The following is a 14,332-nucleotide window of genomic DNA, read 5'->3' on the forward strand; positions in this document are numbered from 1 at the left end:
AAGAATGCATGCAAGTAAGACACCTGGGGAGTCTGGATGGGATGCCTCCCACCCCCTGTCATGATGCCTGTGACTTGGGAGGCCAGAGACTCCAGGAGGCAAGCAGGTGCCTGAGGCTGCTCCCCCAGGGGTCAGCAGGATACCCTGGGAAGGGCAGACAGCTGTCTCAGCTTGGAAAGGCCAGAGCTCAGGAGGAGGCAGGAAGGTACCTATCCCTGAGCTTAGCCCTCCACTTAGACAAAAGGGTTGAGGGTGTAGGACTAAGAGTCTCCTGCCTAGCACTGACCAGCCCCCATGGTGGAGAGAAAGAAAAGGAAGAGGGACCCATCACAGTTACAGGGCCTCCCTGGGAGGTGAGATATGAATTCAAAGAAGAGGGCCCACAACAAGGGTCTAGGTCCCTAACTCAGAGCCAGCAGTCTCTCCAGGCTAGGGAAAATGTATGCCATTCCAAAATGCCCCTCAGGGGCTAGGGATGCCTGGGGACTGAGAATTTCTAGCCCAGACCCCCAGCAAGGGTGGCCCAAACTCCCACTCCATCCCCAAGCCCCTGACAGGCGAACCCAGACTCTCCCAAAGCAGCAGCCACAGCCTGCAGCCTCAAGGCCCACCGCCCATACCAGAAGGTGCCCGTGCAGACACGCACCCCAGTGCAAAGCCTGTGCAAGGGAGAGGCAGGGGCAGGGGAGGGAGAGCACATGCAGTTGTCATGGGAGCAGAGGCATCACACACTGACCTTGAAACTCCAGTAGTTTGGCTGCTGATGGAAATAAGAGAAGAGATGGTTATGAGGGGGCCCAGGAGGGGAAAAGAGGGGCAGGGGCAGGTTAGAGACCCTTGGAACTCAGCACTCAGCCCTAGGACAAGGGCCCGCCACCCTCCCAGGAGCAGGAAGGAAGTCATGCTTGATACATCCATTCTCTACTGAGACCTGGAACACCATGGTATACCCAGGATGGCCCCAAGCAGGCGCTACAGCGACTCCTCCCAGAGTTACCGGTGGGAAAAGGCACACAGGATGGTGATAGAGCAAACCCATGAGGCAGTCACAAGAGAGGCAGTGACAAAGCTGAGCTGTGGGGTCAGAGAAATGGCAGGCCAGGGAACAGTGCTTGGAAGAGGTGGCATTTGAGATGGGTCTGGAAAAACCAGCAGCTGGAGACTGGGAGGAGAGGCCTGCTGGGCAGGGGGGTATGGCGTGGGCAAGTGCCCAGGGGCAAACAAGTGGAGACGGAGTTGAGGGAAGTCGCTAGTCCACATTGGCTGGGGTGCAGCTGGGAAAGTAGCAGATTAGGCTGCAAAGGGTGGGGAGTGGGAGGCTGAGGCCAGATGATGAGTGGCCATAACTGCTGAGAGAAAGTATTTAGACTTCTGGGTGAACAAGCAGAAAGTGTCTGAATGGAGCAGAGTGGAATCAGAACTAGACCCTGGGGCAGGAGTGGATCGGGTGGATCAGGGTGAATGGAGCAGGGGTCGGAGGAGGGGGGCTAGGGGCCAAGGCCAAGAGAGAGAGGCCTATACAGCATAATGGATCTAGTTTACAGAGCAGAGCAGCCAGATGCCAGGAACCTCACTCACTGGGCAATCAATGGCTGGGGAGCTGGGGGCAGTGAAGGGAGTTGGGGAGACTGGGGACAGTGGCTGGCTGGGATTGAGGAGTGCTCCTCGCATCCCTCTTAGCATCCCTAGAATGGGAAGCTGGAGAGTCCCCCTCATTTGCAGTAACCGAGGGTTGCCCTACCTTCCCTAGAGACCAGAAGGCCCTTCCAGATGGCTTAGTACAAGGAAGGAGCAGCCCTGGGGCTGGGTTGGTTCTTGGCAAAGCCGAGGCACCCTGCTGACCGGTGCCAGCCTCAGCAGGGAGATGGAGGCAGCAGATGGCCTGGCCCGGGGGTGCCTGGCACGAGCAGACAACATCCCCAGGCCTTAGAGCCACTGGCAGAGGAGAGGGACATCCAGGGCGCCCCTGGGGGAAGAAACACCATGCCAGGGTGTCCTGGGCCACCTGAATGCTTTCCTGGCAGGGAGGAGTTGGAAGGGGCTGAGTCGAGGGACACTCTGGCTGGAGGCTTTACCTAAGGCAGACTTTTGGGGTAGGGGTGACACTGGGCTGGGGCTGGGACCAAGAGGGTTATTTGCCAGGACCCCCTCCTAAGCCATCATCCCCATCCTTCCCCCAACATTCGCTCTGGAAAACAAACAAACAACAACAAACAAACAAACAGTCACATACCAGACAGCAGAAGGGGACAACAAAGTCTGTAGTCTGTGTCCCAGCCAATGCCTGGAATCATCTCTGGACTGAGGCCACCCCCAGTGGTGCTAGGGGATGCCCACAGGTACTGAGGGTAGGGGAGACCAGGGGCCAAGTAACAGGCTCCAGCAGCAGCTGACTGTGGCCTGGGGAACAGGAGGGGTAGCAAAGGGAGTGGACACGTGGGGGCAGGCAGAGGGCACCGGAAGGTTTTGAGGACAGTCACATCTGTAGACCCAGCGGTGATGGCCTGCTCTGCAGAGAAGGCCTCGAGTCCCTCACCCACCACTACTATGACACCAGGCACGGGTGGCACACACATGGGCCACCCATAGCTCCCCGAAACATGCAGGCTCACTCATAGCTGAGCCCAGACTCTCAGACACATCTTCTGATAAGGACATCTCCACAGACACCCAGAGCGACACACACACACACCCCCCTACTGAGAGAGGGGCTCCCCAGTCAGAAACAGCCCTGGAAACAAACAGAAACTCAGAGACAGAGACATTCACACATAGACCGCCCCCACTCATACACAAACGTGTTCCCCTCCCTCCAGGCCCCTGCCTCGCTTACACACTCTCACAAGCACCACAGCCAGTCACAGAGGACAAGAGGTGCTGATAGCATTCACACTCACCCTCAAAACACTGCAGCCACAGAAACAGAGACACGGTGCCCACCCACAGTGAGACACGAACCCCGGCTATCGAAACACACACAAAGCAATGCACACACCACGCGCACACACACACACACACACACGGCCTCAGAGCCACCCATGTACAAAGAGAAAGCCCCTGATCAGGGTGCCACTGTCCCATGCCTATCATGTTCCAGATATCATGAGTCAGGGAGGTGACCTCTGATGCAAAATAGATAGATGTCCTGTCTCCCACCCTGCCACCAGTGTCAACACATCAGACTCAGGGTACCCTGTTCGGATGACTGGGGCCCACCTCGTTGTCCTGGGAGAGAGATAAGGACAGGGCCTAGCCACAGCCACACTGGCTATGGCCTCCATGTGGGCCTGCCCCAGGGTCCCAAGGCTGTGCACATCCATGGGGCAGTCACCTGGAAGGGACATATCACTAGCAGCAGCCAAGGGAGAGGACTGAGTGGCATCAGTGCCATAGGAAAGACCAGTCAATCCCCTCAAAGGATATAGATGGAAGAGGGGCTGCGATTGTGCTGGTCACTTGGATGCATGAGAGATGTTGAGATCAAAATATGGAGCTTCAGGTTCTGATCTGTAGAGTACGTGAGTGAATCCTGCCCCTCCATCATCTGTCCTCCCTCTGGAAAGTGGGAAGAATGATCCTCTTTCATGTTGGCCCCACCAGGAACGAACCAGGGGTGGCCCCACCCCACAGTCTCCTGGCAACTCAGTGTCTCTGGTGAGATAAACTGAGGTGGGGGAGGCCTCCGGGGATATCGCCCATCCCCTTCTCTATCTCTTTCCAGGATTTTAACCCATGACTTTTAACGCATGACAGACTAGGGTGACTGAGAGCAAACGGCTCCTGCCCTGTTCTCTAAGGTGGGACATTCCTAGTCACTCTCCTTCCAACTTCCAGCACCCTTTACCTCCTCACCCCTTTCCAGGGTATCTGTTCCTCCTGCTGTGCCCAGTAGTACCTGGTGGATAGCAGGCGCTCAACAAGTATGTAACGATGAATGAATGTCAATAAAATAGGACCGAGCCATGAGTGGAGGGTGGGATCTCTGAATGCTCAGGTCTGGCACCACTCCCTCCATCTCCTGGCACCCAGCACTGCTCAGCCTTCTGGGCCTTTTCCCTGGGAATTTCCCAACACCAGAAACCCCCCAGTTAGGAGGGCAGAGGGCAAGGAGGGTCAGGAGAGGTCTGGCTGTCCACTCCAAGCCAAATCTTCCAATGCCAAAGCTGCCCCCCTCTGCCATAGTCAGGAAGGGGGTCTCACCTTCCCAAAAGACAGTGAAAGGGGGAAATAAATAAAGGAGTGAGTAGGAGAGACCCCAGCAGGGGCAACCACTTGTGGGGAGGAATCTTAAAAGGAGCTGGGGCAAAATGAGAGGTGTTCTAAGAGGGTAAGATGGAAGCATAGGACCCTAGGGACCAGGCTTTGAGAAACGGGGGAGGGGAGCGTCTCTCAAGGCCCCAGGAAGTCAGGCCAGGGAGTCCTCAAACTCCTGGTGAGAAGAGGAAACAGCTTCTTCCCTCTGGAAGCTAAGGAGTTAACTCCCTTCCTCTCTCCTCCATCCTAGCCACTGGTAGCCGGGTTCCTACTTCCCCTGCTGCCGGTCTTTCCCTCCTCAGCCCTCATGCCCTGGGAGTGGAGGGGCTAGGGCCCCTGGGGAGGCTTGGCCCAGCCAGCTGAGGTCTCTTTCCTCCCCTGGGCAGGCATCCCCAGCAGGCTCAGTGAGCGCATGACCCCTTCTTGACCTCAAGCCCCGACCACGCATCTTCCAAGGAGGGAGAGCAACCCACGGGTCCGCACCGTCTCCTTAATCCCCTGGCTCTGCTGCACCGGTGCACACACCCACCTCTCAACTCCCATGAACACGAGTCCGTGTAAACACTCGTCCCCCCGGCTGGGGCTAAGCCATTCGCCCCCCCTCGGGCGCCTGCCCCCACCGCGATGTATATGCACGACCCTCTCCTCCAGATGTGCGGATGACACCCTCATCTCCTTCCCAATGCAGTGTGTGTGTGGGTGGGTGCGGGGGGTGCTGTGGGACTCTGGGGGCGAGGGCGCACCCCGGGAAGGTCATGACTTTCCGAGGTTGGGGGAGGGGGCGCCAGCCTGATTTTGGAGTGGGGGCCGGCCCACGCCGAAGGCACCTAATGCAGTGGGGGAGGGGAGGAGGCGTTTCTCAGGGATCGGGAACCTGCAATGGCCTGGGCGTCCCCCACCCCTGGATGGCTCTCGGTGCCGCGGAGCGGGCCCCCATCTTCGTGTCCCCGCCCCTCGCCCAACCCGAGGCGGCGATCCCGGCCCCCACAGCCGCTCCCCCTTACCTGCGGCCACAGGTGTACGCGCGGGGTCCCCAGCCCCAGGTCCTGCGTCCGGCGGGGGAGGGAGGGCCCCTACTCCCACCCGCCCGGGCTCTTCTCTCCCCTGGCCGCCTCCGCAGCCGCGGCCGCCGCCGCCGGTGCCCTTTGCTGCAATGCGAGAGCCGCCGCGGCCGCCGCCGTGCCGGCCCGGGCCCCGGTCGCCCCGGTAACCGCGACTCCACCTGGCGCTGCGCGGCGCGCCGCCGTGCACATCCCCTCTCGCGGCCCCCTCCCCCGGCGCGGCCCCGCCGGCGCAGCCCCGCAGAGGAGCGGCGGAGGCTGGTGGCTGCGTCGCCGCGGTCACCCGATACGCCGGCCCGGCGCCCGGGACTCGGGTTGCAGCAGGAGGGAGGGAGGTTAGACAGCCTGGTGGAAGCCGGGGGAGGGGCTGTGGCTTGGAGTCCAACCTCTGGTCCCCTCCCAGGATCCTCTTCACTGCCCCCATCCCTAAAGGTCCCGCCTGGTGGAGGGTCAGGGAGAGGACAGTGTTCTGCCTCCTGCTCAACCTTCAGAGCTCACAGCTTCTCCCCAGCGGGGTCTTCGCTGTGCACCTTTGGCCTTTAACTCTCCCGTGACTTAATCCCTAGCCAAGTCTGGGAGACCTAGTATGCCTAAGTTTCCTAGATGGCCTCTGATTCTGCCCTGCTGTGTGGTTGTGGCCTTTCCAAAGTCTTTGGTCCTGCACTTGACAAAAGGGAACCTCAGACTCAGCCTTAGGGGCAGGGAGTGTGATAAGCACCAAGTGATGACAAGATCCTATGCACAGACACTTTCCTGGTTAATTACAGAGCCCCAGGAGAAGGTCTGCTCAAGCGCTCCCCTTTCCCCCATCAGAGCAGATCCCAGATGTGGACAGGCCAAGATCCCCAGCCCCCTAGCCCCCTGACTTGGGACAACTGAGCTCACCCAGTCCAGCCTCACTCCTGTCCATCATCCAACCCCTATCACAGCCCCAAGACGCTCCATCTGGGGAGGACCTCTGGGCAGCCAAGGCACCCCAACCCTGCCTGTGCATATCACATCCTCCTCTGTCCTATCACCATCCCTGTCCTAGCCCCACTTTGGTCTCCACCATGCACTTGGCCATTCAGGACAAGTCTGTCCCACTTGCCATCCAGCCTTGGGGGCAGACACATTCCTATTCCCCAAAGTTCAGCCAAGATGGGGCTTGGGAACTGGGAAAGAAATTGGGCTGAATGCCCTGTGAGTGATGCCAAGCATGCCAATCTGTTACTAGACTTGAGTTACACTCGGCTAAAACATCCTCCCTCTGAAGGCCTGTCATTTCCTTGGTGGTCACAATTTTCTTTCTCTTCATTCTCCTTGAAAAAGCCAAGCGTTTTTGTCCTCTGGGGGAAGCAGGGTGTGTAAGGACCTAAGCACTCTGCTTCCACTGGATTCCCTGCCACTATCCCTCCTCTGCCTCCTACAGCTGAACATCCTCAAGTCAAGTCCTCCCCTGGGCTGTCCCCTCCCCATTGCAACTCTGATGCTTATTTTGGGCCTCAGATGCCTATTTTTCTCCCATAGCAATGTCCAGGCCTAGCCGGGAGCCCAGGCCCCTAGTATCCTGCCTACATGTGCCCCTGTCTAAGCTAAGATCTATCTTCCCATAACGGACATCAAAGCTTGATGAGGAAGAGGGGAATAAGTTCAGAACAGATGACTTGATACCCAAGTCTTCTTAAAAATTAGAGACTAAGCCATGAACTTAGCAAGAAGGGTGAGAGAGAGACTTCATGCAGAACTTCCTGATGGTGGGACATCTGGGGAAGGCTGGATCTGCTCAGAAACGAAGGGGAGGGTGTGGAGAGGGGAATAAGATGGTCCTCAGTGGGAGGAGGGCATAAAACCCACAGGGCAAGGTCAGGGGATTTCTGTTTAAAGGAGAAAGGGATACAAAAACTTTTTTAAAAATCCTGAGTATGTTCCCTCAAAAAATTCCTTCTCCAAAGTCAACCAGGCTTGGGGAGGTAGTGACAGGGAATTAGACATCGGGCAGATGTGAGTATGGGGCATAGAAGTCTCCTGAAAGTAGGGGCTCCTACACCAAAGACAAAAGGTTGCTAAATAAAAATCCTGAACGCCCCCCCTCCAAAAAAAAGTCCTCCCCAAAGCCAAACTCCACCATGGGCTTGGGAGGTGGGGTGGAGGTGGGTGACTCACCTGGGCCGGCTGGCCAGCCCCGGAGGGGGCGGAGTCGCCATGGAGGTGGGAGCAGAGGGAGCTGAGGAGGCACACGGGGTCCACGGTCCAGCCGCCAACCTGTGTGTGCGAAGCGGGGGACACCCCATTAGGGGAAGCGGGCAGGAGCCGCTGGGGTACTGTGACTGGGAGGGAAGGGCATTCCTGGGGTAAGCCTTGGCACAGAGCTCATACTGCAGAGGGGTCTAGCGACACTGGCAAGTCCTTTCCTTAGGTTGGGTATCTCTCTAACTAGAGCCCTGCTCTGTTTCTGGATGTCTGCCTTTTCTGTTAGACCCGGGGCTTCCCTGAGCCCAGGGCAGGGCCTTCCCTATCAGACATTCCTGAAATCCTCATCTCCACTTTATTTTTTTTGAGACAGGTTCTCACTCTGTCTCCCAGGCTGGAGTGCAGTGGCACGATCCCGGCTCACTGCAGGCTTAACCTCCTGGGCTCAAGTGATCCTCCCACCTCAGCCTCCTGAGTAGCAAGGACTACAGGGACGAACCACCATGCCCAGCTAATTAAAAAAAAAAATTATTTTTAAGAGACAGCCGTGTTGCTTAGGCTGGTCTCAAACTCCTGGGCTTAAGAAATCAACCTGCTTCAGCCTCCCAAAGTGCTAGAATTACAGGCATGAGCCACTGTGCCTGGCCTCGTGTCCAATTCTTGGATGCCCCTCTGCACACTGGCAAGGAAGCTGCTTCTTACCATCTCCCCTTCCCCAGCTCTCGTCCCCTCCTCACTGAAGGTGTCACACCTACCTCACAGAAATAGGAACCGCTGGGCAGGAGAAGCCTTCCCCCAGTTGTTTCTATCCCACAGCATATCTTTCTTTTCTGTATCTTAGTGGAAGTGACTCCACCTGCTTCATTCCCCAAGACCACCCCACACCTAAGACCATCCTTCCAGATTCCTCTAGGACCTGTTTCCCATGGCCTTCTTTCCCCTTGGCATCCTCAGATTCATTCCTCCCTCATTCTCTCATTCATTCCACAAACACTGCCTGAGCTGGCACCATGCTTAGGCACCGAGCATTCCATTGCAAGTGAATGGGCCATAGATCCTACCCACTTACACTCTAAGTGGGGAAACGAATGAGTGAAAGAAGAAAGGAATGAATTTGAGGGTGGCTGGGCTTTGATTCATTTCCTAAGTATTTACTGAGTTCCACACTCTGTGCTGGTGAACATGCTAGAACATAGGAGGCCCTTAGACATACCTTCTCTCCCAGGCCTGCTGCCCCTGGAAGTTCCACCCAGCTGTTTTCATCCTTTTCCTGGCCCAATCTCCCCAAAGTAAGTCTGTAGCTGGGGCTCCTGATCCTTTACCAACCCCAGTCTTCCTAACCCCTGAAATTGACCATTACTTTACCACACCACAAGACACAAGCTCTCAATACCCTCTGCGCCCACAGATCCCTGTCAGTCGCAATGTCTGTTTCTCTCTCCCCATCCTTTTGGATGTCTGAAGGGCTGGTCACCCTCCTGCTGGCCCCTTGTCCAGGCGCCTTTTTTCCCCTGGGACTTCCTCATGGATGTAGAACATTCCTGGTCCCCTTTCCCCAAACATCATGGGCTTTCTCTCTTCTTAGACCCCATTCCTCCCTGATGGCCACTCAGCCTCCCAGGTCCACTTCGTATCTGCTGTGACCGTGCTCAACTCTCTCCTCCTGAAGCTGCGGCCTCTCTGGAGTCCTGAGTGGTGCATTTGGTGCCTTAAGAGCATCCCCAAGAATGCCCTACCCACTACTCAAACCCGTCTCCATATATTCCTCTCCCCCACCCCCAAACATTTCCCTCCAACCCTCCTATTTCTCTCCAAGGCACCAACATCTCCCTGTCGCCCAGGTGTTTCTGTCATTGCCTTCTAGGCCCAGGCAGCTTAGCCTTAGACCTACACTTGGTCTTCTTCCAACCCCCATCTGTCCATCCTTTCCCCTTCATCATCCCTGATACACTCTTCCTCTTCTCCTTCCCCTCCTCCAGCCCCGCTTCTCCCCTCCTATTCACCATCCAAAAGCAACCACAGCCATCCTAGCCACCACCATCTGCCCCACTTTTTCAGCCCCCACACATCCCACTACTTCCCACCTGAGCCTTCTTGCCAGCCAGTTGGACCTCTGGGCCAGTTCCCAAATCAACTCAGGCCTATGCCCATGCCACACCCCCCACCACTCCTAAAACAACATTCTTTTCCTCTAGGCCTATGCAAATGCTTTTCATCTTTCTAAGCCCAGTTTAGATACCTCCTCCTGCAGGAAGCTTTCCCTGATCAGGCCTGCCTATGATCTTCCCTCCTCTAAACCGCCTCCCAACTGACTGTTCCCCTCCCCAGCTAGATGACAAATGCCCCTGCCCTTCTCCTCAAGCCAGTGCACACAGCAGGAACCCAATGAGAGGGGCTCCCTGAGGGTGAGGGCCACATCTGCATCTTCAACTCTCTCTAATCCTGATCTGCATCCTGCTCCCAGAAGGACTTTGGAGCTGGGAAAAGGCAAAAGCCAGACAGAACTGGAAGTGGCACTAGGGGGCAGATAAGGTACCAGAAATGTGCCAATGTGTCTTGTTCCCTGCAGTGAGGATGGGAGTGGAGACACTCCTCCCTATCCTCAATTACATCCAGTAGAACCCGGAAAAGGGAGACAGGGACTGACGCAACCCCAGGTTTGACTGAAAGGCTGCTGATGGGATGTGCATCCCTCCCCTCAGTCCCTTTACCCAGGGGGACAATGGCTGAGTCTCAGAAGCCAATATGCATCAACCATGCAGGCGCCTCACCAATGCAGAACTGTACACAGGCTGCTAGACCCAGAAAGCATGTTCTTACAGACAAGAAGCTCATACTTGGGTGGAGAGATGCACTCAGGACCCCGAGGTTCTGGGGGAGGTTTAAAAAGGAACCATCCCACCCGCTATAGAAGGAGACAGGTCCTGGTCCAGAGAGAGGTGCTGTGTCTCCTCTCTAAGCCCTACTGATGGCAGGAGAGATACCCAGGCACAGAGAGAGGAGGCCTCCAGCTCCAAGTCACCCAGCAAGCCATGGGGTGGAACAGGGAGGAAAGAGGTCAAAGGCTCCAGTTCTGGGCTCCATTCCTGCAGGCTGCAGGGACTGGGGACACATCGGACGCAGCTCACTAAGGCTCTCAAGGCCCGATCCTCTCTTAGAGTCCATATCACAGAGCTGCCAACGACCCTGGCCAGCATTTCATCTGCACCACAGGATGGACTCTCTCGGGCACAGAACAAGTCCCCAAGGCTATCCTCCTCTCCTTTCCTCCCAGAAGAGTTCTGCCCAAACAGCCTGAGTTAAAGAGGCTGGGCTCTCTCTGCCCCATCACATGCTCTCAATTTCCGGACTGCAGGCAGAGGTCTGGAGGCCAAGCCCCCACCCCTTTCCTTCCCAGGCTCCAGAAAAGGCCAACCGGAGCAACTGCCCCGAGGGACAGCTCCCCAACTCCTCCCCTTCTCTCTCTGCTCCAGATACCTCCCAGAGTTGGAATGAGCCTGGGGGCATGGAGCACGGGGTCAGACCCCCTCCCCTGCCCGCTGGCCGCGGCCGCAGCCGCAGCCGGGAGCCCACTCACCTGCTCTCGCATCCTGTCCTGCTGGCCTCGCAGGGCCAGGGCGTGCTGCGGGTATTTGCTCTTCAGGTGGTCCATGAAAGCATCACGCTTGCGGTCGGCGTCCGCCTTCTGGAGCCCGCTGAGCGCCTCCAGACTCTGGGCCGCGATCACCGTGTGCCGCCGCTCGGACGTGTGCACCAGCCCCACGTTGGAGAAGCGCCGGCCCCCGCTGCCCCCGCCGCCCCCGCCCCCCAGGGTCCGGTACTCCCGCGGGTACTCCGCATCGTCCGCAGACAGCATGGGGGGGCTGCTCCGCTCCGGATCTGCGAGAGGTGAGAGGGGCATGGCGGGGTCACAGCGCGCCCGGCCTGGGGCTGCCCATCTCCCACCGGGGGTCCCTGCGGGGAAGGGCGGGGCCTGGGACTAAGGAGAGTGGAGAGGCGTCTGGCGCGAGGCAGAGGCTGCCTGGCACCCCACTAGGGACTGAAGGGGGAGGTGGGTGAATGGCGTGGAAAGTGAGCCCACGGCCCCCAGGGAGGGGTGAGGAACAAGGGCTGGATACTTCCTGTTCCTCCGTGGCTTTGGAGCGATAATGACCGCGGGGAGAGTACCGCCCTTTGAGGCCAAGGGGAGGGGGCTTGGATGAAAGGGGTAGAAGGTATCCTGAGACCCTCTCCAGCCACACAACCCCCTCTCCTCCTAAAGCTGGTGTCAGCAGGTGAAGGAAGAAGGGTTGCTTTTTAGATGCTCCCTAAAAGACGTGAAAAGGAGCTCGTAGTCTTCCTTCGAGGTTGGGTAGGGGGAGCCCTGCCTCCTCCCTCAGACTAGCATATGTCCAGGACATACTTATTCTCAAGGCTGGGGCCGGCTGGAAAAAGGGCCAGGGCGGGAGGGAACACATGGGGAGAATGAAGGCAAAAATCGCTCTGAGGTTTCCCATGGAGATGGAAGCCCAGGGTCTGGGGCAGTGGGACCCCTTTTCCCTTCCCTCCCCAGAGACAGACAGATAGACAGACAGGAGAGGCTGGGCACAGAGAGGACAGTGAGAGATGGATTTGGAACAAACTTAAAGGAGAAAGGAAGCAGACAGAACAGCTGAAGTCCTTCCCAGGGACTTTCCCCCCACCTCTCCCCTCCCTTCTTCAGTCTCTCCTCCTGACACAGACACAAGCTTAAGACCCATAAGAGACGTACAGCGGACAAAGGACAGCACAGAAGCGAAAGAAAGAGAAGGCCGGGGGTTGAGGTCCCACGTAGAACTCTGAATCCCCTTCCCAAATGCCCACCAGCCCTGAGGTCACCCTGCTGGCCCGCACTCTCCAGCCTCAACGACCAGTGGCCAGGGGTTCCAGAGGTCACCCATGCCCTTGGGGGTGGAAGAAGTTGCTGGGGGCCTACCTCAGCCATATTCCTGGGCATAAAGCATAGATTTGTGCCCCTCAGAAGTCAGTCCACAGGGAGACAAGCACAGCCTCTCATGCACACACCAGCCCCACAATCCACCAGCCCCAAAGCAGCACTCCAAGTGTGGCCTTGGACTGGGGTATGAGGCGCTGCAGCAGACACATGCACTCCTGCCCGCTGTGTGGCCTGACTCACAGGGCTCCTCCAAGGGCAGACCAAGGCAACAGGGGACCCGGCTGGAAATGCTGGAAACCAGCCAGGTTTGCCACAAGCCTCCTCCTGCCAAGCATCCACTGTCAGGAGGTCTGTGGACAGCTGCCAGGTCTGCCACCCCCTGCCCAGCCACAGAGGAAAGAGGAGATTCAGCCAGGTTTCAAGAAAAGCCACCTGCCCCCAACACACACACACACACACACACACACACACACACACACCCCTCCCTGGGTGTGTTGGGGTGTGTCCATCAGGGGCACAGAGTCTGCGAGAACCCAGCACCTTGCACCGAACCAAGGGAAGAAGGGCTCCCATGGGCATGAGAGCCGCAGCTCACCAGGGGCCGACCACCTGCCTCATGGCTGCGTGCCTCCCTACACCCCATCAGGAGGGTGTTATCATGGTCCCCATTTCAGAAACGGCTACCAAGACTCAGAGAAGTCCACTGACAAGCCCAAAGCAACACTGAATGGTAGAGGTCTGATTTGATTTCAATATTTGTTACGTATGTGCCACCACACTCTCTGCGATGACTCTTTCTTGAGTGAACACTGACAGCACCACATGGCATGTGTGGACTTCCTCACTGACCTGCTGCTATCCCCATGATGGCCCTGGATCTGGGGTGGTCCCTCTCACCGTGGTCACCATCCTCTGTTGTGCTCCCCAAACTAAGGTCCAAGTACATGAGAGATGACTTTGGGAAGAACATTATTTTATGTCTTCTCTTCCTTCCTTCCTTTTTCTTTTTTTGGGGGGACAGGGTCTCACTCTGGCACTCAGCTTGAAGTGCAATGATGTGATCATAGCTCACTGCAGCTTCAAGTTCCTGGGTTCAAGAGATCCTCCCACTTCAGCCTCCCAAGCAGCTGGAACTACAGGTGCATGCCACCACGCCCAGTGAATTTTTTCCTTTTTTTAGAGATGGGGTCTTGCTATGTTGCCCAGGCTGGTCTCAACCTCCTGGGCTCAAGTGATTCTGCCACCTTGGCCTCCCGAAGTGCTGAGATTAAAAGTGTGAGCCACAGACCGGGCACAGTGACTCATGCCTGTAATTCCAGCACTTTGGGAGGCCGAGGCAGGTGGATCACGAGGTCAGGAGTTTGAAACCAGCCTGACCAACATAGTGAAACCCCGTCTCTACTAAAAATACAAAAAATTAGCTGGGCGTGATAGCGGATGCCTATAATCTCAGCCACTTGGAAGGCTGAGGCAGGAGAATTGCTTGAACCTGGGAGGCAGAAGTTGCAGTGAGTCGAGGTTGTGCCACTGTACTCCAACCTGGGAGACAGTGTGAGACTCTGCCTAAAAAAAAAAAAAAAAGTGTGAGCCACCACACCCAGCTCTTTTTTTTTTTTTAATACCTTTATTTTTCATAAGGATTAGAAAAAGCCCCAACTATAAGGTCAAACCAGTTATTTCATGGATATAGTTCCTTGGGATAGCAGTGAAATAAAGTTTCCTTTTAAGTAAATTTGAAGTTCAAAGTGGGCTAACAAAAAGATATATATATATATATATAAAAATTTTTTTTTTTTTGAGATGGAGTCTCACTCTGTCGTCCAGGCTGGAGTGCAGTGGCTGGATCTCAGCTCACTGCAAGCTCCACCTCCCAGGTTTACGCCATTCTCCTGCCTCAGCCTCCCAAGTAGCTGGGACTACAGGCACCCGC

At 56.7% G+C, this 14,332-nt stretch overlaps 1 protein-coding gene across 50 annotated transcripts in view; it reads right to left on the bottom strand.

Moving 5' to 3' along the window:
* Window positions 1-14,332, bottom strand: part of SRCIN1 (SRC kinase signaling inhibitor 1) — a 73,585-nt gene that overhangs the window by 34,429 nt on the left and 24,824 nt on the right. For 9 of the 50 annotated variants that reach the window (XM_077971409.1, XM_001082491.5, XM_077971410.1 and 6 more), the window contains 2 exons: window positions 11,065-11,366; window positions 737-760 (listed from right to left, as the gene is read on the bottom strand). In XM_077971409.1, the coding sequence (XP_077827535.1) occupies window positions 737-760; window positions 11,065-11,366 (326 nt within the window). Of the gene's footprint in view, window positions 1-736; window positions 761-5,242; window positions 5,628-7,422; window positions 7,560-11,049; window positions 11,367-14,332 lie in introns of those variants that run through there. The other 41 variants (XM_077971398.1, XM_077971387.1, XM_077971402.1 and 38 more) reach the window with 10 other exon arrangements.

Source organism: Macaca mulatta, chromosome 16, assembly GCF_049350105.2.
Source record: "Macaca mulatta isolate MMU2019108-1 chromosome 16, T2T-MMU8v2.0, whole genome shotgun sequence".
Lineage (NCBI taxonomy): Eukaryota > Metazoa > Chordata > Mammalia > Primates > Cercopithecidae > Macaca > Macaca mulatta.